Consider the following 23,411-nt stretch of genomic DNA (forward strand, 5'->3'; position numbering starts at 1 on the left):
TCACCTTAATTGGACCTCGTATGAAGGAGATATGGCCCAAACACTAAAGCCTGTTTTTCTGTCCAGCAGGCTATCAAGGAACGGGCTTAGTTTTGACTCGGGCCAGGATCATCTTGAGCATAAACTAGGCTTGTCTTGGCCAGAGAAGGTTGACAGGACCCTTGTTGTTGAATTGGTCCATTGGAGCGTCCCATATGACATGTCACTGAATGATGAGGCCTATAAGCTTCAAAAGTTTTAGAACGGTGCAATTCAGGCGGTGTCAGAAGGGGGCCAAAATATAAATTGGTAAAATTTACATATAAGGCCGGTCATATGTATATATTTGTTGTGAATGGACTTGAATTGGGAATTGATAAGTCAAATGGGCCGAAAGGTATAAAGGAATTGACGGATTTAAATGACGGCTTTTAAAAATTTAAGTTTTGATAATGTAACCGAATAAAACCAAATGCTTATGTAAACTTAAATTAAATCGGAAAATGATTATACTTTCTAGGGTCTTGATGCCTCGATGATAACTCATAACATAATTTGAGCAGATATTAAAATAACCCGATTGGACACCTGTATGATCCCGAAACAAACCTAAATTAAATCATCCAGCACATTAAATAAAATAAAAGTCCAATAAATAAGTTTTTAATTAAAACTTTTAAACTTTTCGAAACTTTTATAAAAACTTCATTGCTAATTAATAAAAGACAATTAATTAGCAATGAAAAGTATTGTTTTATACTTAGATTCGAAACGCCGAGATAAACGTAAAATTAGAGTAGTTATAAAATATCAAATTGTGCGGCTTAGTTAGAAATAATTTAAAACGCGTAAAATAGATAAACAATTCGTTTTTAAAATTTTATAACCAAATTACGTATCTAAATTATAAAGTAACTAAAATATATTAAACTAACAATATAGTTTAGTAATAATTGCACAATTTACAGATTTTTATTAAAATAATAACATTAGGAATTTTTAATAATAAGTTAATCTTTGATACCGCATTTCGACCGATTTAAAATAATTAGAGTTAAGTTAAAACAAATAAAATAGATAAGTAATTATGATCTATTAATAGGTAAGGTACGTTTAAAATTTTCGTAACTAATGAATAATTATTTTTGCGAATATTTCGATATTTGAATTTTTACAAGTAATATATCTTCAAATTAAATTATTAAAAATATAAATTATGTTAGGATTAAATTAGATTAATTTAGATCAAAGTGAATGATCAATATCTGACGAAATTATAAATTGAGATTAATGCTAACCTCGATGGCATGAAAGTAAATAATTAATATCTGACTAACCGGTTCAGTTAGACTAACTGAATCGGTAATATTTATAAAACTGAAATAATCGAGAATTTTAATTACATGTTAACTGGGGCGAGGGTTAGAATAATTTAGAATAGATTTTAATTAGTTTAAATTACGTAATTTCATATCAACATATCCCGTATGAGTCCGATCATTAGACTGATCCAACTGACCCGCAGTTCGAAGCATACGCGGAGCCCGCTGATTTTGCTAAGGGTTAGCCAAAGAGTCTCCAGCCCTACAGGTGTGGGATATATGAATTATTCTTTTCGTGGGTGTACTCTTACCAATCGATCCATCTGACATGACATTCGCACTTTATTTTTAAGTAGATGCATTAAAACTGTAGAGCATGTTTACCCTTTCTGCACTGTAGGTAGAATTGCATAAATCCTGAAAAACTCGAATTTACTGTATTTTAGAAGTAGAGTAATTAAATAATATTATATATATATTATTAGAATATTAGGTTATTAGTTGTCTTCTTCTCGTAGAAGATAATGTATTATTATTATTTTACGTGTATACACATTCATTTGTGAGAACTGGGCAGAGCCGAGTGACTTCGTTCCGTCTTGGCGTCACTTGGCATGGGACGGCCTGATAGCCACTGAGCCGAGCGTCACTTGAGTCTTGGATGGCTTTAGGATTATTATTATATGTATAAAGTTTGATTATATATCATTTTCGATCATTTTTTTTACTTGACGTGAGCAGTTCCAATCTCGAGTTCTGTGGCATGAACGATTCGGGAATTTATTCCTTCCCTACATTAGGAGTTACTTTGCCTAGAACGGAAGTTCTAAAGGCCCAATGCAGGCCTTGTGGAATGATGTGCAGTGCATAGGGCCGACGAGCCTTGATGCACGGGGCCGGATGCGAGCCCCTAACCCTATTGGTCTGGCCGGACGGTAAAGTTCTCTCCTGCTCATGAGGAAAGATATTAACTATTTTACTACTTGCATTATATGATTTCTCCTATTTTATATGCTTGGGTGATGAATCGTTAGGCGAGATGACACACCGAATTTAGATATAACCATTTGCTAGTGTGCTAGTGTAATGCTAATCTTGTGGGCAATGCGCGATGTCATTAGGCAACGTGTATCATTGCTCCCTGATCACAGTACTTGGATTATATCGTTAAGGATCACTCGATCCTATTTGCATAGGTATAACCATCGGCTAGTGTGCTAGTGTAATGCTAATCTTGTGGGCAATGCACGATGTCATTAGGCAATGTGTATCATTGCACTCTGATCACAGTCCTTGGATTATATCATTTAGATTCTTTTTATCCTATTGGCACGGCACAGGGTGATTTACTTTAATCTGTATTTATATTATTATTATTATTATTATTATTATTATTATTATTATTATTATTATTATTATTATTATTATTATATTTGGGGCACACAGTGCTAGGAGTACTGGATTCCGACTTGACTTCTATTCGATATTGTATTTTGATTTTGGGTTTAAATTGCATGTTGGAATAGTATATTAACCGCATCATGGCATTAATTAAAAGTATTGTAAATTCTATTAGATATTGATATAGGTTCACACTTGTGCACATTTTAAATTATATTCATTACTGAATGCGATTTATAAATAAAAGTGCTTTGACCGTAGAGGATCCCTGAGGGGATAATTCTGGGTCACATACTAGGTGATTCGTCACTCACCCATAAGTTGTTTCGTGGGTTTTAAGTACAACATCTGGTGATCCGCATTAGGAGTTGTCAGGAGCTGTCCCTGATGGCCACACCGCTTGATTAGCAAAAGTTAGGCTTTTGATTAGGTTTACGAGTCTCGTATTTCTTGTGTTATATATACGGGCTCGATAGATCATGTATCCCCTTCTGTAGTTGATGTGATTTTGGATCCGAGATGGATCAAACTTTAAGATATGTATGTGTATGTTTATTTATTTGCTATGTGACTGATGCTTGATACTTATATTATTATGCTTCCGCTACTTTTGTTTATTATGTTTATGATTAGCCTTGCGTGTTTAATGATTAATTTAGCATGAGGCGAGGTTGATCACGCCTTAATTTAGAATTTCTGGTTTGGGGGTGTGACAATAAGCATAGGTTAGCCTAGTTTATCCCTAAATACCAATACTTCACGATTAAGTTCTTCATACGATATTTGTTTCATTTCTAAGAGTCCTAATTAAATATAAGGTTTCACGATTAAGTTTTTCATCTCAATTCAACCTTTGTTTCTTGTGGTTCCGGACTAAGAATTAGATTTGGTCATTTCTAATCTCAATCTTAAGGTTATTCATGTACATAATTTGGTACCATCAATTCTCGCTCCTAATCAATTTAAGTTGTTTATACTTAAACGGGGTACTAATCAACAAGCAATGCAAATCATGCAATTACACAAATAATAAAATCAACAACAGTCATGCAAGCAAACAATCATAATAAAGAAAACAATCCAAGTAAGATAGATTTTAACACAAGTTCATGCTTAAAGCCTAAGCCCCTAGAGAGAAAATCTAGCCTCTTATAGGTGCGCTAACATCCAAGAGAAATACAAAAGTAAACATGATAAAAACTAAGAAAAATAAGAAAGAGAATAGAATACACCATTCTCCTTGCTCGTTGCCCCTTGTCTTCACTTTGTTCGCTCGATCAACCTTTAATCCTTCGCTCCAATCGCTTTGATTCACTTGGAGAAGATAGAAAAGATGTCGAAAAATGTGTAGAATAAAAGCTAGGTTAAAAGATGGAATAAAATATGCATCCCTCCTCTTGCTGTCCCCCTACCAATATATAGCAATTCATCTGTCTTGAGAAGCAATCCTCTCGAATTTGGTAGCAAATCTGAGAAGATATCGTGAAATAAGGCAAGATTGGCATTGGTGCGGCCTTCATAAAAAATCAATGTGGACTTCATAAAATTTGTGTGGCCCGCACTAGATGGGAAGTCAGCTGGATTTCTGAATGTTTGTGCAGTTCATAAAATCTTGCACGTGTCGTAGAACTCTCTGCCTCAGATGGTGACAACTTGATTTAATTTCGAAATTCATTTTTACTTCGATATTATTTCGTGCTGCCCGCACCAGCTTTGATTCTGGAATTTTTATGAACCGAATTTCAAATGGGCATAGATCATCACCCGTAACTCCCTTTTTAGTGTTCTACCACTTTTCAAAAATTTTGTGAGGAGATCTACAATTTGTTCAATTTCCTGTAATTTAAATAGACTTTGGCAGTAATTTGATTCTTGGCATATTTTAACACAAAATTACACTAAAATACAAGAAAATTGACTTAGTTTTTCAGGTTAAACCCTAATAAAAAAGCATATATAATTGAGGCTTATCAAAATCCCCCAAGCTTAAACCTTGTTTATCCTCAAGCAAAAATCTAAACTTAAGTATAGGTCCAGTTTCTAGACTAACTAAAGTTCATTGATGATCTTGCATGATGAACAATTTGCAAAAATTCTAATCTCAAGGACTCACGTGAAATTTGTGAAAGTATTTTGTCAATTTTAAGCAAACCTTATTTCATCACACAAATCACAACTTATTTTTCATGATCTAAAATGCTTATGTTTCTTAAATACTACTATTTTGAATTTTCTTAAAATATTAAATTCCTTTCAAAGCAAACATTTTCATCATACCTAAAGATACCATGAGACTTCTATTTTAGATCCCTTTTGTGGATAAATTTCAAATATACCCTAATTTGACCAAAAAGCATTTGTTCGCCTAAAAAGTCCTTTAAAACCTAAGTAAATTCAAATTTTCATTTTTTCAATCCTCAAGAATTTCTTCTTTGAAACCCTTCATAAATTGTCCAACTATTTTCAATTTTCAAAAATTTCAAAGTAAATTCAAAATTTCCGCCACGTTCTTGAAATTCACAATTTTCACAAAATTTTCACCAAAAATGCAATGCAAAAATAAAACATGATCTAGATGCAGATACAATTTTTCTTCCAATTCACCTCAAGCTTAAACAAAGCATTGTCCTCAATGCTATCATTCTCACTAGAAAGAAAAATAGGAGAAAATATTAAAACTTACAAGACATGGAAGTGGTGGTGGTGGCGAGAGCGCCTTATTACTTGGGTGGAGGTTCGATGCGCTTTTCTTTACCCAATGAGAAAGAAGTACAAGGTGGAACCAGTGAGTCTTTACAAAGCTTCTGGAAAATCACACAGCTTGAGCACGGTATGGCTCACGAGCACTAAAGGCTTAAGGTTGAACAAGGTGAGCAAGAGAGGCTCAAAGGTGAGCAACAAAGACTCTAGTGTATAAGTGAGAAGGTTGATCACACAGGATCACTCTAATTGATTGAGTATTATTTGGGGTAACCAAAACCGATTTAGGCTTAAGCTGCGAAAAGACCGTAAAACAAAAATTTTACTTCTAACTTAAGCCAATGATTAAACATGGTATGTCAGGAAACTTTCCAAGGCTGTCCACCTTCAGTATTCCTTTGGCATCAAAACCCAATTTAATCTTTTTACATATCTACTCCATGATTGATTTCTAAAACTTTAATCTACTTACAAATTAAGTAGATTAATATAACAGGTTTATACATTGTTTTCAAATTCTAATTGGAAAACAGACAGAGCGAGAAGAGCGACTATCAGGAATGATTCGTCTCGGAGTATCAGACATCTGATACCTTTATCGGTTATCCACCAGGACTAACCAGAGAGCGGTTTATTTCTTTTGCCAGAAATACCGTAAATCGCGGAATTATGCAAAAACACTATTCACCGAGAAAAGATGAGATAGTATTAGTGTCGAGCCGCTAGATGTCAAAGGTTATCACAAGCATGCGAGCCTTAAACACATGGGATACTGAAAGAATACTATTCACCGATCTCGTGAACTCTAAACAACCATAAACCGAGAAAGAGAGAAAATAGATTAACGAACTGATCAAACAATTCGATAACACGTGAATTAGTAATTTTTCTCTTTCACCTCACCCCTCTATTTATAGGCAAATGAGGAGGTTTGTCAAAAGACCAAAATGCCCCTCAAGTTCGGCCTATTTACAAGTCATGCCATTAGATAGCGGTTTTGGCGGAGGTAGCAAATTTGGTTTTTCCACTTTTCAATCTAATCGATTTGGGCTTTGATTGTTAATTAAGACTTTGATTGTTAACGGGCTTTAAACCCATAATTCAAATCCATAATTAATAATTAAAATCCAAATCAAATATATATATAATTGTCATGTACAATTATATTTCTCTCGGTCGTTGTTTCGGTAACTTTTATACAACGTATTGTGTACGCTTATAAATTAACCTTTGTTTCTGCTTGTCATCTTATATGACATTTATAATTTAATTATATCACGTATAATTAATTATAGCTATCTTAATATTAATTATAATCAATTTATAATTAATCAATAAGATTCTCCGATTAGCTCCTATACGGTGTGACCCAATAGGATCTGTGTTATGTTGGTAAATAGAATTAAAACTGTTTTAACTTCTATAATCATATGAGGCATCTAACATCTGCACTATGACCATCCAATTACACAAATGATGCTGTACTGTACAATACCACGATCCAGTAAATTATTTTACTCGTGTTAATTCTTTCGTCTCATAGCTATCAGATCAGTTTCAAGGTAGGTGTGTGTCATCCTTGCAAACTTAATCTTTTTTTGATCTTGAGCAGATTATCAAATATAATTACTCTTGTAATTATATCGCTAGCTGATAATCTTACTCTACCAAGGGGCCCAGTGATGCTATAACTCGTATAGAGATACGAGGGACAATAGTACTTTTGGTAGACTATCACTTCCTCAGCTAAGTTATACATACCGAAGAGCTATCGTTATAACTATTTTTTACAGACAGCGTTAGGTAACAATTACACATACACATCTCTTAGTAGGAAAGATGAATACCTAATATTTTAGAGCTAACACTGAATGAAAACATTAATGACACGAACACAATTTCATTTAATGTTTCATTCGGGGTCTGTCAAATACCATGTTCCTGGAACATGTATCTATGTGATTAAAATGACATCCCTTGTCAAATAGTTTGTAAAACTTAACCATTTTTAATCCACATACTAACCTTGTAACGGTAAATTAGCGTTCCTAGTAAATACCTCGCTTTTAAGAATATATATCATGTATATTATGAAGTTTCACAATTCTAGTTATTAACTCTAGTCAGTAAAATAAATAATTAATAAATACAATAATACTTAAGGCAACAAAATGACAGTTTATTAATCACTCAATTCATGAACAAAGCTTTATATGATAAATTATCGTATTATTGACTTCTAGATTACAAACTAACAGAATAAGTTTGAGATTGAATATGAACATTGAAGTTGAAGTGCACAAGCAACAATGACTTTTTTATAGATTTGAAAATTCGTGTTTTGAAGTTAAGGGAGATTAGAGTGATAATCCAAACTTAGATTTTGCTTCTATTTATAGAGAGCTGATCAGAATGAAGTAATTTGACCTTAACTGTTATAATGGTTGACTAACTTATGGCGGGTTTGGTCTGCCGTTAACCCTAATGGTAGTTAACCGTTGCCATGGATGCATAATGGTAGATAACCGTGGTAACTGGTCCATAATGGTTGTCAAGGAATTGTTCCGTGACCTCACTTAGGTCAATCTCAAGCTTATTTTACCAATTTTGCAGATTAATAATCATAATCTTGAAATGATGCTTCTGATGTCCAATGTCCAGTGGTTCATGACTTCATTCTTGATAAATATAACAATTGTTCATCCATCATTAATGTGTATATTACAATCTCTATAGTTATGTACCTGCACAATATCTCAAGACAATAAAACTGTAAAATTCAATAAATATATGGTTTGCACAAACAAGTAGATTATGACACAATCCAACAATATCCGCACATACACTCTACATATGTGATCGCATATTCAAAAATGTATGAGAGAGATTGCATGACGTTTTGAACATGGCTACCAACTACATAGACATATGCAGTTCATGTGGCCGCATTTTAAAACACTGGTTCGGATTATGCGTTTTTCTTTTGTTTTACCCTCCACTATGATCAGAACAAATTAGAGTAAGAAATTCAGCTCATTTCAATAGAAAAGAAAAGAAAAGAAAATAAATGATATGACTATGAATTGAATGTTGTTGATCGTCACAATGAAAAAAAGAGAATTTATCGAGCAATGAAAAAAAGAGCATTAATAAGTTAATTTACTAGAGATGTCATTTATTTAGTAGGCTTTGACTGCAAATAATAAAAGGGAACTATGTTCGAAAAAATCACAAAAAAAAAAACAAAAAAAACAAAAAAAAAACGAAAGCAAAATAAATAACATCTATAGTAAAACAGAAGTAAAACAAATCACACAAAAAAACATAAAAAAACAAAACAAAAACAAAACACAGAGAAAGCACTTTTTATTTGAGAGAGCCCGACAAAAACACACAAAAAAAAGACAGAAGATGAGACTATTTTTGCCGACATTTTTATTTTTATCCAATTAAAAAATTATTTTAATAATAATAACCAAGGTTTATCAAAAATTTTAAAAATACCCAATCCGTGGAATTTTTTAACGGGTTGGAATTTTAATTCCCACCCGTGGAAAAATTCCACGGGCCCAACTTTTTTTTTTTATTTTAAAAAAAACAGAATTTTGTATTTATTTTTTATTTTTTGTATTGAAATATTAGAAATATTGGATATATTTCTTTGAAAATAGATGGAATACAATATAATTTGATTTATTAGAAAGACTGCAACAAATAACCCGGATCAATATTTTTCAGGTCGGATTTTTCGCGGCTGTAAGAAAAATTAATATATTTCTTTATGTGTTATTGGAAAAAAATAAAAATGCTTAGATTCCGAGTTATTGATCCCGGTTCAAAAGTCACTTCTATGTAATCTAGAAAATATTATGATCTTTCTAGTACATTTAATTTATTAAAAGTTTTATCTATTTTGAGAATTATTTTTGAATAATAATCATTAAATAAATTAAAGTTTTTGTTTTTTATTCAAAATAGATATAACTTTTAATAAATTAAATGTACTAGAAAGATCATAATATTTTCTAGATTACACAGAAGTGACTTTTGAACCGGGATCAATAACTCGGAATCTAAGCATTTTTATTTTTTTTCCAATAATACATAAAGAAATATATTAATTTTTCTTACAGCCGCGAAAAATCCGACCTGAAAAATATTGATCCGGATTATTTGTTGCAATCTTTCTAATAAATCAAATTATATTGTATTCCATCTATTTTCAAAGAAATATATCTAATATTTCTAATATTTCAATACAAAAAATAAAAAATAAATACAAATTTCTGTTTTTTTTTTTAAAAAAAAAAAAAAGTTGGGCCGTGGAATTTTTTCACAGGTGGGAATTAAAATTCCAACCAGTGGAAAAATTCCACGGGTTGGGTATTTTTAAATTTTTTGATAGACCTTGGTTATTATTATTAAAATAATTTTTTAATTGGATAAAAATAAAAATGTCGGCTATTTTTGTACTTTTCGTTTCTGTAAATCAATTCTCGTTAAATCTGAACTATTTTCACGTGATTTCCCAACCTCAATTCGGACTCTTCAAATCGCGTCGAATCGAATCATTTCTGGTTCGTGCTTGTCTTCCGATCTGTAAAGTTGGTTCCGGTCACAACCTTTGTAATTAATCCAAGTCACCGGCTCACCCCCTCCTCCATTCGCAAAGTCTTGCTCATCTCCAGCGAGAGAGCGCAGCCCTCGATTCAGCCTCCTCCGCCGTACACCGACGCCTCTCATCCATCGTCCAGTACCCTACTCCGGTCACCCCCAGCCACACCCCGACCGACCCTGTTATCTTCAAAAAACGAAGCCACCATCAGTCCTCCCCTCTCTGGTGGTAACCACTATCCTGATCCAGAGCTCTTGTGCGCCTTGCTTTCGTTTTCTCTCTCTTCCAGTAGCAGCTCGTGGGTCGGATCTTCGACCCCAGTTTCAGATCCACTCAAGGTTTAGTATACCCAGGTACGAACGTTAGGAGTCTTAGGATCATCTCCATTCTGTACGGAAACTGGAGGCATTCTTTTAAGTGCTGCTGTCATGTTAGAGGTGGGGAAGATCCAATGCCGGATGCTGACTGTCCATACTTATACTGGCATCTCTGCTAATCAGTACCCCCCTACAGTTGACATGGCAGCATCCTAAGGCGTTGTGGAACGTTTCCTACTTCTACCTGTAGATGCTTTAGCAAACAGTTTGACTCACTGGTTTGGTTAGGCCTAGTACCAAAGGAATTTAATCTAGTTACTGATCAAAAGACCATGTCGTTGATGTTGCGCACTGGTTGTTTGCGGTTTATTATTTTCTTTGAGAGAACGCAGTTTATTATTTGCTTCCTTTTTTACCTTGGGTTTATTTCTTGCTTAGTGTCCTGCTGTTGGGTGCTTCAATTCCATAAAGCTATTTAATAGTTCATGAAGCAATACACGGAACTATTAAATAGCTTATGGTACACCCTTAGACATTTTATGGCACCAATATGGTCACGCATAACACAAGTACGGTTCGCACTTATGGTACATCAAACTTGCCTATTGGTGTGCAAGCCAGGGGTGAAATCGCCTTTGGTGACTGTTAGAACCCTTCTTATTAAAATTGAAAACAAAAGTTTGACATTCCCACCTCAAAATGAAGCCAACAGATAGGTTTTCTCATCTGCAATGTTCTAATTTTTTATTTGCAGTCTGAGCAAATTAATTTGGCTAAGCCTGTAAATTTTCAAAAAGAGGTGCTTCTGTGATAATCTGATTATTCTGAAAGAGCAAAAAGATGGATCCTATCAGAACTTATTTGGGGAGGCTTTTACTTGAAGAAATAACACCTGTGGTCATGGTTATCACGACTCCTCTTGCTGAAGAGGCTTGTCAAAAGAATGGTTTTAGCTTTGTTGACATGCTTCTCCCCTTCTCTCTTTTCCCAAGAATTGACGGTACTTTTGTATTTTTGTATTGATTACTTGGATTTAGTTAAAGAGAAGGTATATTATTCATCTATTTATTTTTGGTTTCAGTGCCTGTTCGTACTGCCAGTGACCAACCCTATAGGCTGCAAATGTTCAAGCTTCGACTTTTCTATGCTTCCAATATACGGAAGCAGAATTATGAGGTGGTTATACACCATTACTGATTATTCTCCATATTTCAGTTATTAATAAAAGCTTCTACCTTAGCCTTGCAATAAAAAGAGTTTGAAGCAAGTAGTGCAATAACTTGTTACTGTTTAATTTTATTATGTTTTTAGTCTTCAATATTTTGAGGTTTAGTTTGACACTGTAAACATCATTTAAGTGCAACTCAGTTCAGAAAAAAAAATAGAAAAAAGGGAAATGTGAACAAAGGTGTGGAGTGAAGTTTCAGTTAGTTTATACTTTATACCATATTTGGACTGCACCAGAAAAATACTAAAATCTTACAGAAAGTGGCTTTCAAAACAAAAGAGACTCAGGTGATAACAATTTCTTCTTCTTTTAAAAGTCTATACTCTTGTCAACTTTGTAGGCAGCTGAGGAGCATTTGAAGCGGGTGATATCTGATTTGAATGAAAAGAATCCTCCTGACTTGCTCTCTGAGCCACCACAGCTTGATACTGCACTTACAAGTCCGATATTTTTCCTTTTCTCTTAGCATACCCTCAAATACTTGCAACGTAGGTTGTGAATGTACTATACTACGAAAAATGTCATTATTATAAGATCACAATTACCAGGATTTTGTGATTGCTGGAGCAAAATGACTCCTCTCATGGTCAGTCTGGTAATGATATGGCTGCTGGTTTTGCCAAATGCTTACTAAGCTACAACCAAAGGAATCTTAATTGTGCAATTTCCCCCTTAATGTCATATTAAAACACAATTTACCTAAATTTGGGAGTAGTGTGTCAACTGTCATTATGCTAAACCCTAGCGGGGCATATAGGTACTTGCTGGTACAAGACCTGGAATAAATCAGCAAGGAAAAAAAAAACTTAAAAGTAACCATTTACAAAATTTATCTTGGAACTGCCCCTGGTTGGCGTCCTGCTAATTACAATGATTGGAACAGCTCTCTCGCTCTCCCTCCCTCCTCCCTCCTCCCTCATAGTTCAGTACAACTAACTCATGGCAGTAAAATAGCACATTTTATGTGATATGTGCAGAGTCAGAGTCTGATCTATCCCCTGGATGGATCAAGACATTCAACAAGGAGCTCATATGCACTGTCTCCTTTTCAGAGCACGAAAGTTTTGACCACCCTGTGGCATGTAAGATTTCCAATGTATTATTTGCATATGTTTTGTTCATTTGTAGTGTTATACTGCTTTTGCAAATTCACCTGACATTTTGTAGGTTTTAACACTCATACCTCTAGATGTTGGTTAAAATAGTTATCTTTTAATGGGTTTCATTGTTGGTTCATCCAACTTTGATGCAGGTATTTTGGTTGCATCATCTAAGGATGAAGAGCCTATCAACAAATTTACAGATTTATTTAATATGGATCAGACGCCTCCTCTTTTAAACGAAGGCGTTATGGATCCAAAGATGTTGAAACATTATGTTCTACTTCATGATAACCAAGATGGCTCTACAGAGAAGTACTATAATTTAGTTAATTATTTTATTCTTTTTTTTTTTAGTTTCCTTCTATGAAAGAGCAAATGTTGGCAACTTTGAGGGACCAGATAATAAACTTATATGATTATCTGTGAAGAAAAACCTTGTAGAAGGTTGAGTATACCAATTATTATGTTACTGTCCATTTATCACCAGAGACAGTACAAAGCAAACCCTTGTGTTTTTTGTTGCTTTGAATGTTTTTTATTGTTTTTCTTTAAGGTTTATAGTGATTTGTCTACACATGTTTCTTTTTTTGTGGATTGGCTTACTGTACTGGTTTTAAATTTCAAGTTCAGCTATTATTGTTCTGATTGTTTAGCTAATAGAAGTTTGAAATTACCTTTTTATTATGAGAAGGGATCCAATTACACCATTTTATGGTAATACATCTTGACACCGTATGTATATAAGTCATTATTGTGATTTCAAAATCCAAACAGTCGATCTGAACCATTCAACACGATCTCCATATTAAAATGTGCTTGGAAACCAAATTTTACATTTTTTGGAAATTGTTTACTATTTGTTTAGAATTTTTTAAAATTGTTGTTTTTCATTGGTCCAGAATTGTTCTGAAAACAACAATTTTGTACACATCTTAATAGATACTAAATTTTTTCCAAAAAATGTAAAATTTGGTCTCCGAGAACATTTTAATATGGAGATTATGTTGAATGGTTCGGATCGACTGTTTGGACTTTGAAATCGCATAAATGACTTGTAAACACATGATGTCAAGATGTGTCACCATAAAATGGTGTAATCGGATCCCTCCTCTTTTATTATTTTGGTGCCTTGAAACATTGACTCATTATTTTTTTTTTCTTTCTCTATTTTCTGTTTGTTCTATTTATGTAGTGCTGCTAGCATATTTGCTGAAATGAGGGGCACTTTTGGCCAGTATGACTGCAAGATGCTATGCATCAATTCTTTGCGAGAAGGAGATGAAAATAACAATGAAGTCATGTGGCTACCTTATGTAAGCAAATCACCTGGGTTCCATATTCGACACAAAATATAGCTTGTTGGACAAATTTATATCATTTTTATCTCTTTTTCAATGTCAGAGAAATTATGGCATACTTGACCATGGCAAGACATGCTGCTTGAACACTGATGATCTAAATCAGGTAATAGTTTATTGTAATAATTGCCAATTATTTTAAGTATCACTCTTGTGTGTTACCCATGTTTGGGATTAGCTAGAAAATGTTAAAGTAGGACTTGGAGCAGCTTACTGGAATTGGATTGGATCTGTGTTGGTGTGGCCCACAAAAAGGAACAAATATGAACTTAAAAAAAAGAAGGCAATTGTCTGAGAAAAAAGGCTGCCATATGAACTTTCTCTGACTGCACTTTTCGTTCTTTTGACAATGTTAAATGCTGTTTTCTTTTAAATTGTTCCAGATTAGAGAGTTTATGCAAGACCTCACCTGTAATCATATTATACCATATATGGAGCAAAAGATCCGCATCTTAAATCAGCAGGTATGTGTTTGTTGTACTCATCATTTGGAAATTGAACTATCAATAATCTTCTTTGCTTTTTTAGGTGTCAACCACCAGGAAAGGGTTTAGGAACCAAATAAAAAATTTGTGGTGGAGAAAAGGAAAAGACGATATGCCTGAAGCTCCCGATGGTCCTATGTACGGTACTCAATTGCATCTAATATTTTCTATTTACATTTCTAGCTAGGATGTCAATGGCAAGGATGCAATTTTGGAACCAGTATTTCGGCTGTTACATACCAGTTCCTGTCATAACCAGCTTGATACATGGTTTTAGTACTTCAAATTTGCAATTATCTCACAATGTTAATTCTAAATTGTACAAATCATTATGTCTCAGTTTGTCTGATTGTGCTGCACTCAACCAACCCTGAACTGTGCACTTTTGCCCCTAGTAAACCTCGATCTATACCAACTTGTTTTGATGTTTCAGTTGATGATACCAATGTACAAAAATCACGATTCTACACAGAATATTTTCCATTTAGGATTAAAAAGACAAGCCAGTATCATGATAACTGCCAACATAGTTAGCATTCTATGGTTTTCCTCTGGCACCTGATGTCAGAAAATAAAAAAGCCTGATTTGGGTTAACTCGATCTTGACCAAAATTTTGAATATGACTGATATCTTACTAAATTTTATGGTCTAGTCCCTGATTTCTCTTAGTACGCTCTAATAATATTCTTCTTGGTAAATCTATCAAACCAGTTACTTTTATCTCTCCCTTTTTTACTACAGGTACACATTTAGCTCAGTTGAGTCTCAGATTAGATTATTGGGAGATTATGCATTTATGTTAAGGGATTATGAGCTTGCATTGTCAAATTACCGGCTACTTTCTACTGATTACAAGCTTGATAAAGCTTGGAAAAGATTTGCTGGTGTGCAGGTGAAAATAAACATATTTTTTATGGAGTTTCTCTACGGGTATTTTCCTTTTAAAGTTCTTGTGTTTGGTCTAGGTACTTCAGCAATCTACATCCATGGTTGTGAATTTTCGTTATATGAAGTCTCAGAATGGATTATAATATTTGAGGCATACAAGGCCAAATTATCAGATGAAGCTGATACATATACATTTGTGGACATTATCTCTGGAATAAATTTGCTAGAAAGTAATGTTAAACACAAGAATGCAATAAGATTATAAAATCAGCATCAATTAATATGGATTAGTGACTTGTGTAATTTTACTAGAACAAGATCGAACCAAAATTTTGTTACATACTCTTGACCTTGAGGCAAATTTCAAACATCATACAATATATTGAGTTATCATTTTCTACTGTAGGAAATGTGTGCACTCTCCTATTTTATGCTAGACCAGTCGAGAAAGGAAGCTGAGTACTGCATGGAGAATGCTTTCGCCACCTATTTGGTAAAAAATCATCTACTCTTCTTCTTATCTGTCTATATGCAATGATAATCTCATTTTGACAGAAGAGCTTAAAATCACATTTTTATTTACATTTTGTTTTTGGGCATTTTTATTTATTCTCAGAAGGTGGGATCTCTTGCTCAGAGAAATGCCACAAGATGTGGTCTCTGGTGGGCTGAGATGCTCAAGGCAAGAGGCCAATATAAGGAAGCCTCCAGCGTGTATACCCGTATTTCAAATGAGGTAATTGTCAAATAAATACAAGAGTTTTGTTGACTTTTACTTAATATTGCATTTCTGCTAGCTTGTATACCATCTCTGTTTGTATTGATTCAGTTCTTTCTAAATGCAAAATAATCCAGGTTAAGCGAAGTGATGTAATAAATATTGTTAAACAGACAAGGCCATACTAGTGTAAGGACCTGATTATGACTTGTACTGAAGTTAGTATGGTAACCCTTGATTGTCACCGTCTTGAAAATATTATGCATGTATTCTTCTGATTGGCTATACTTTCTTAGGAGCCAACACTGCATGCTGCAATAATGCTCGAACAAGCGTCATGTTGCTATTTGCTTTCAAGACCGCCAATGCTGAGAAAATATGGGTTTCACCTCATTCTAGCTGGTAATCGGTACTACATGTCTGATCAGGTACTGAAGATATATCCAAAATATTTGGTACATTTAAGGTTTTTAGTTGCTGGTACTGAATTGCTCTCAAATGTAGAAACAACATGCGATCAGGGCCTATAGGAATGCTCTCTTTGTGTATAGAGATAACTCCTGGAGTTACATAAATGATCATGTTCATTTCAATATAGGAAGGTAACTTCTATTTTATTGTTGCACTTCTTTGTTTTCTTTTTATCTTTGCACTTCATTGTTTGCATGTTTTAATGATTAATGTAAATCAGGTGGTATGGTTCTCTTGGGTTTCTGGATGTAGCAATCAAACATGTGCTAGAGATTCTTGCATGCGGTCACCAATCACAGACAACGCAAAATCTTTTTCTCAATGATTTTTTCAATTTTGTTCAGGTATTTATCTTTCTCTCTATCAGTAATGTCCAATACAGATGTGATGTTCTTAGTTATTTCACCATTTGATGTACGTACTGTATTTTGTATTTATAGAGCTGAGTTGCATAAAGGAGGCCAGGTTTGATCAAATTGAGGCATTAGTTTTGCAGTTGATAGTTAACTGAGACACACTATGTTATGTCAAAGCTTAATTTACAAACTCAGGTTTAGTTCACTGTCAAGGGTTAATTAACTTAGGCTAATTGAGGTTCAGTTGGCTGACTGCTACCAAACCGAGCATGGTATCATACTATTATAGTAACTAGCAGAATGGATGCAACAACCTTTGTATTGACAATATGCTCGATAATTAGAGCGCAGGAAAGAGATTTGATGTACATAAGCTCAGGCTACCTGCAATCAATATGTCATCCTTTAAAGTTATCCATGAGGACCACCGTACTTATGCATCAGCTGTTGATGTAAGCATATTTTAATCACTGCACATGCTAACTAAATTGCAAAAAAGAAAAGTTGACTGGCAGGAATTGTATGTAATTATTTGCTTTCATAGTTTGATATGCAAGAGAGCGTATGGCGAGACTTGGAGGAAGAAATGACTCCCACAGCATCTGCCCCAAGAGCTAACTGGCTGGATACACATCCTAAATCCTCCTTGAAGAAGTACGACCACTGTGTTTGTGTAGCTGGAGGTATATGTTATAACTCTTAGCCTTTCATTTTCAACTCCTTTTAGTTATTTCTATTATGTTTTCTAACCTCGTAGTAATTACTTCAGGCCTTAGATACTGGTTCAAGCTTATCTAAGTTTAATCACCACTTTGTCTTTCTTGGTTTATTTTTGTGTTGTATTTCACAACCTAATAAACATTGGTGCTACGCCAGTCATGGTACAGTAATGTTCTGTCACTAACATACGTCTTAGCATTGAATGAAATTGCAACCTGAAAGATAAACCCTATTCCAATAGGAGTTTGGTTAACACGTTATTTATTTATTTATTTATTTATGTATTTATAAATCTTTCTATGTTATGGGGTTTCAGAGGCAGTAAGAGTTGAAATTGAGCTCAAGAATCCTCTGCAGATTCCAATTCCTATTTCCAGGATTTCTCTTATGTGTGAGCTCTTAGGAAATTCTGATGCTTCAACCTTAGGTATGTTACTGGCATTTTTTAAAATATTAATGGTCAAATTTTCCTAGCAAACTATACCTCTAATATTTCTTTTAATACCTATGCAGACAATGGTGCTGCTTCATTTGCTGTTGATGAAAGCACAGGCCACACTGAGTCACCTGTTAATAGGTCAATGTCATATGCAATTATTTAATGCATACATATTTTAGAATTAAGTTTTTCCCCTTAATCAATCTTATGGAAGACAATAATGTTTATTTTGACCATCATAGGCTCATGGATGGAGATGATTCTTCCTTTAACTTGTCAAAACACGATCTAGTATTGGGTGGAGGTGAAACTAAGAGAGTATGCTTCTGTATCTTACACTCTTTTTATTGGAACTTAGCATCAATTCATCAAACTTCTTTGATGTGAATATACAAACCTCTTATTACTGAAATTAATTGTTGAATGGAGACTGTAATTGAATTTTAGGTAAAACTGAAGGTTACACCTAAGGTGGAGGGTATTTTGAAAATAGTTGGTGTGAGGTGGACATTGTCTGAATCAGTGGTGGGGTATAGGTACTTTGAGGCCGACACAAAGAAGAAAACAAAAGCAAAAAAGGGAGCCAGGATTTCTTCAGGGAAAAATCTCACTCTAATAGTGATCAAGGTCCGATCCTTATAATTTATGATAGGTCAAAGAGGAATTTACCAAACTTTAAAGACCTATATGGCTATATGTACTGACCAAAATATTATCATTGTCCGTTGATTTTTAAGCATCTTAAATATGCAATACTAACTTAAGGTTACTCGAGTGATGTGTACAAATTGTAACTGCATCTTTCTTAGATTCTTAATTTAATTGATCAATATATTAGATCCTGAGAATGTGTTTTTATTTTACTTTGTACTATGGATATTTAGGGCATAGCGAAACTGGAAGGGCGCATTGATGGGTTACCGGCAAAAGCATTTATGGGTGATTTGCAGCTTCTCAATTTGAAATTGAGAAATACTTCAGAATCAGCTGTCAAGGTATTAACTGTTTTAATTTTACTCTTGTACAGCATGTTAAAAGTACAAAACCCTTGAAGGAAAATGATTTTGTAAAATTGTCAACAATGACCAAACTAAAAAAAAGGCATCTTGAAGATGTTGCTGGACTTTGACATACATTAAGTTCAAGAGATTGGTATTATGAATTAATTCAGACATCCAGCTGATATTTCTAATATCATGTTTCAAGAGCAGGCAAATATACTCAAAAGCTTCAGTCAAGGAACATAAGGTTTTATTTTAACATTTCAGAACATAAAAATGAAGATAAACCACCCAAGATATTTGATCCCTGGAAACTCACGTGAGACAGATCTGAGCATTCCCCAGTGTTTAGGAGAAAAGAATGCACATGAAGAAGAACGATATAATCTGACTGATAACAAGGATACATACAAGAATCTTCTGTTTACTTATACAGAGGTAAGGAAATACGAGGTCTACTAATCAATTGCACTTTCATCTGGCAATAAAGCCCAAATTAGTCCGACTGAGCTTTTACTAAACCTATGGTGTTCCAATATTCCTTTTGTTAACCACATACCTTTGTTATTCCTCAACTGTGCAATTGTGAATTAATCTACCCTCAGTAGTGCACCTACCAGAAAACATGCTAAATAAGAATTACCCTGGCTAAACTTTTATCACGAAACTGCTATATATACCATGTGTCTACATTTGTTTTGTTGTCTTGTGCAGAGTAATGTGGTACAAGGGGGAGAGACATTTTCATGGCCTATTTGGTTTCATTGTGGAACTCCTGGGAGGGTTTCTTTGTTAATATCAATATATTATGAAATGGAAAATTCTACCAGTGGCATGACCTATAGAACTCTGCGGATGCATCACATCTTGGAGGTGAGTGCCAAATCCTCTTGAAAATCTAATACTTTTTTCACTTATTGTCAGACGCTGCCAATCTTTGCGTATGAATCATTCAGTTCATGCGCACATTAACTACTAAGCTGTAGGTAAGTTTTCATGTAATACAAAAAATAATACATCTTTAGTATTTTATAGTTGAAACAAATTTTGATTTATATACCGGCATATTACAGATTCCACCATTCTTCTTCCCAATAATAGATCCCATTAGTTGAAGCTGTCATAAACCTTTGTTATTCTTCTGTCGTGTGGAGTTTCATGTTTCTACATGTACCAGCCAATTTTGGTAGATAGCTAGGCCAGCTGTGTGCTAAGATTTCCATGGTTTGGCAAAAGGATTTAAACATCAATTTGGTAGACCATAACAAAATGCAGGAAATTTTGTCGTATTCAAGTCAAATTCCAATCGGCTCGAGCAAAAGAAGAAAAACAAGGTCTACACACAAAACCTAGGAATAAGTCTTTAGCTCATGTAATTAGGAAGAGAGAATTAACATGACACTTGAATATTTATGACTTGCAAAAAAAATGAATAGTGTTTTACTTTACCAAAGTTCTTCAAAATTTGGCACTGATCCAGTCTTACTGAATCCAGCAGTTTTGGCCCAATACACAGGAGTTTCATTTAGTTTTCTTTTCATGGCTTGGTATTTGAAAATACAGTTCCAGCACATGCATATACTTTCCGGTAAAAACACCAATTAGGGAATCTAAGAGGCAACAATAATTCTGTAGTGACTAATCCTTTCCTCATTTTCTTCTGTAATGTTTATTTAACCTGTAGGTATTGCCATCACTGGATGCATCTTTTGTTATCAGCCCATGTCCATCAAAGCTCAAAGAATACCTTGTTCGGATGGACATTGTAAACCGTGCTTCGTCAGAGTCTTTCTCATTGCACCAGCTGTCATGCGTGGGTGACAAATGGGCCATTTCAACATTACCATCATGCACCGATATTACATCTGTTCAAACTGTACTTGCAGGCCAGGCCTTGTCATGCTTCTTCAAAATTCAGGTTAGGGAAACAGGACAGTTGAGATTGATCTAGAGCTCCAAGGATAGAATACATGAACAGTTTCTTTTAATATGATAAAAGAATTAAAATGATGAGTTTGTGATTGGATGTGAACAAATTGAGGGCATGCTAACAACAACAACAAAGCCTTCAGTCCCAAACAAGTTGGGGTAGGCTAGAAATGAATCCCAACCGGAGTCACAAGGTCAAGGTAGGTTTCCATTATGAAATTGAGCAAATTGATGGCATGCTAACAAAATGTATTTTCTTTTTTAGGATCTTAATGGTGTGACTGAGGGGGAATGCACTGGACATAGAAGTGATATGATGATGGGTACTGAAGGAAGCAGAGAACAGTTGTTTGATATTTCCAAGTCTCCACTGGTTGATTTCCATTATCAGGAGAGGCATCACCAGAACAAGTTAGCCAAGGTATATCATCAGCTTTTCACCAAAATGCAAGATGACAAGCACACTTGTTGATGATTTGCCCTTTCGGGCATAAATGTATTTCTCTGTTCAGTGCAGTTGTAGTTTATGTGAAATCAATATTTAATAAAGAGTTCAAGTATAGACACTGTACTTTGAATAAATTGTCCCTGACCCAAAAGAAGAACACAGACACCCGCAAAAATGCATTTCTGGTGTTGGTGTAGAAATCGTTGATGGAATTTTTTGGCGTAGTTTATTTATTTTCTCTTGTTTTTGGATTTGTGGTTTTTTATTGCTCAGGGATCAGAAAGTCTTCTAGATTTCGTTCTTATATCCAAAGCCATTGGGAGTAATTTTGAGACAGAAGCAGGGTCTAGCCATCAATTGCTATCCCATCATATGTGCCATTGCAGGCTAGTCTCTAATCTCAATTATTTGATTCTTTTTGAAAGATATAGTTATTTCAGACATCATGCATGGCGACTCCAACCTCATGCAACTTATATACCAAATATAGTGCATATTTTTTACTGTGAAATATGCTATTTTCTGTTGAGAATCTTAATTTCAGAGTTGAGAAGTATTTCTTCAGTTTTTTTTTAAAAAAAATATGAACTTGTTAATCAAGAGCTGAATAGACCGGATGAGAAATAAAGGAGATCAGTCAGTAATGAACTAATGATGATGAATGTAATTTTTTCAGTGTTACAAGAAAGAGTTCGATATCATGGCGTATGGGTGGACCCTACACAATTTACCATGACTTCTCTAGTTCCATTTGTGAGGTTGATCTCCATGTAGATCTCCTCAACTGCTCTCCAAACCAAGTAAATGTACAAGTCTCAACATTTGACTATACACCAGACATGACCGAAAACACTTCTAGTGATTTGAATGGCGCCTCCAGTTTGTCAACCAAACAAAGTGGTTGGTCTGACATATCTCTAGAAAATGATATCAGGGTAATGTCCAGCCCAAAGAAGGTGCAGAAGTACCACAAGTCAACTTCTGAAAGTGCACCCCCTTTTGTGTGGTGTGGATCGAGTGCCATACAACTTAGTTTGGAGCCTGCTTGCGCAGCTAGGGTTCCACTAAAGGTTTGTGTTTTTGCACCTGGTACATACAATTTGTCAAATTATGAGTTGCGTTGGAAGGATGTGGAGGGGCTTAGTGGCGGCAGTGAAGGACAAGGGCATCCTTTCTATCTCACTGTGCTTGAGGGACCACATGGAGAAGTTACACCAGTATGAATATTGTTTTAGTAATTTATTGTTGATCTTTTTATATCTGTACATCATTTTTTCTATATATTGACAAAAAAAGTAACATATAGCTGGCTGGGTAAAATTTTGATAGTGGTGCCTTTTATCTCGAAAGATCTTTTCCGTTTCTTCCCATAGTTTCTCTTCTCTTTTCCACCTTTGTTGTAATGTTTTTAATGTAGTACCTTTGGCCATTGAACTTCTATTTTTTAATTTATTATAAAGTGAACTAGGAGATTTGACTGAGAGGGATCTGTTGAATATGGAGAGGTTCATCGGTTGTCTTTGGATAAATACATCTTTTGTAATGATTGAAAGCGAGGAATTTATAATTTGCTGTAATATTGTTTACGCCTTTTATTCTATAATTTTACTTCGTAGACAATTGTTTGGATGAGCCAACGTGAGTGCAATTGTTCAAGAGTATATACCGAATAGGAACCATTTTTTAGTTAATATGAAGTCATAAAGTAGTGGACCACACCGTGTGGTACGGTACTACAGAGGATACACGTCCTGAAGAACCGTAGTTAGGGGTGCAACCGGGTCGGATATTATCTGACCATATTTGAATTTGTATTCAAAAATTTGATATGGATATCCGAATATCTGTGCGGATACGGATATGGTTTTAAATTTTAATAATATGTATCCAAATAGTAGATATATACTATAGTTTAATATATATTATGAAAAA

General features: G+C 34.4%; 1 protein-coding gene across 1 annotated transcript; it reads left to right on the top strand.

The window, feature by feature from the left end:
* Positions 1-9,962: 9,962 nt before the first annotated feature.
* On the top strand, positions 9,963-23,056 carry LOC144558183 (Tetratricopeptide repeat (TPR)-like superfamily protein). The gene is made up of 29 exons (XM_078306953.1): positions 9,963-10,370; positions 11,089-11,334; positions 11,416-11,510; positions 11,903-12,002; positions 12,540-12,644; positions 12,815-12,977; positions 13,858-13,978; positions 14,067-14,129; positions 14,407-14,487; positions 14,552-14,646; positions 15,251-15,401; positions 15,804-15,890; positions 16,014-16,133; positions 16,412-16,543; positions 16,620-16,717; positions 16,807-16,930; positions 17,287-17,394; positions 17,487-17,625; positions 17,979-18,089; positions 18,176-18,239; positions 18,344-18,419; positions 18,549-18,728; positions 18,986-19,096; positions 19,370-19,540; positions 19,817-19,975; positions 20,787-21,020; positions 21,297-21,452; positions 21,753-21,865; positions 22,156-23,056. Exons 2-29 carry the CDS (start codon positions 11,175-11,177, stop codon positions 22,700-22,702), a joined length of 3,864 nt encoding a protein of 1,287 aa, XP_078163079.1. The 5' UTR covers positions 9,963-10,370; positions 11,089-11,174; the 3' UTR covers positions 22,703-23,056.
* The last annotated feature ends 355 nt before the right edge of the window (positions 23,057-23,411 follow it).

This window comes from Carex rostrata, chromosome 8 (genome assembly GCF_964058835.1).
Source record: "Carex rostrata chromosome 8, lpCarRost1.2, whole genome shotgun sequence".
Lineage (NCBI taxonomy): Eukaryota > Viridiplantae > Streptophyta > Magnoliopsida > Poales > Cyperaceae > Carex > Carex rostrata.

Excerpts from the sequence above, each read along its gene's own strand:
- LOC144558183 (XM_078306953.1), top strand. The coding sequence starts at position 11,175 with ATGGATCCTATCAGAACTTATTTGGGGAGGCTTTTACTTGAAGAAATA. Across the intron at positions 16,544-16,619 it reads GGTACTACATGTCTGATCAG|AAACAACATGCGATCAGGGC; the intron begins GTACTGAAGATA and ends TCTCAAATGTAG. Across the intron at positions 17,626-17,978 it reads CTGTGTTTGTGTAGCTGGAG|AGGCAGTAAGAGTTGAAATT; the intron begins GTATATGTTATA and ends ATGGGGTTTCAG.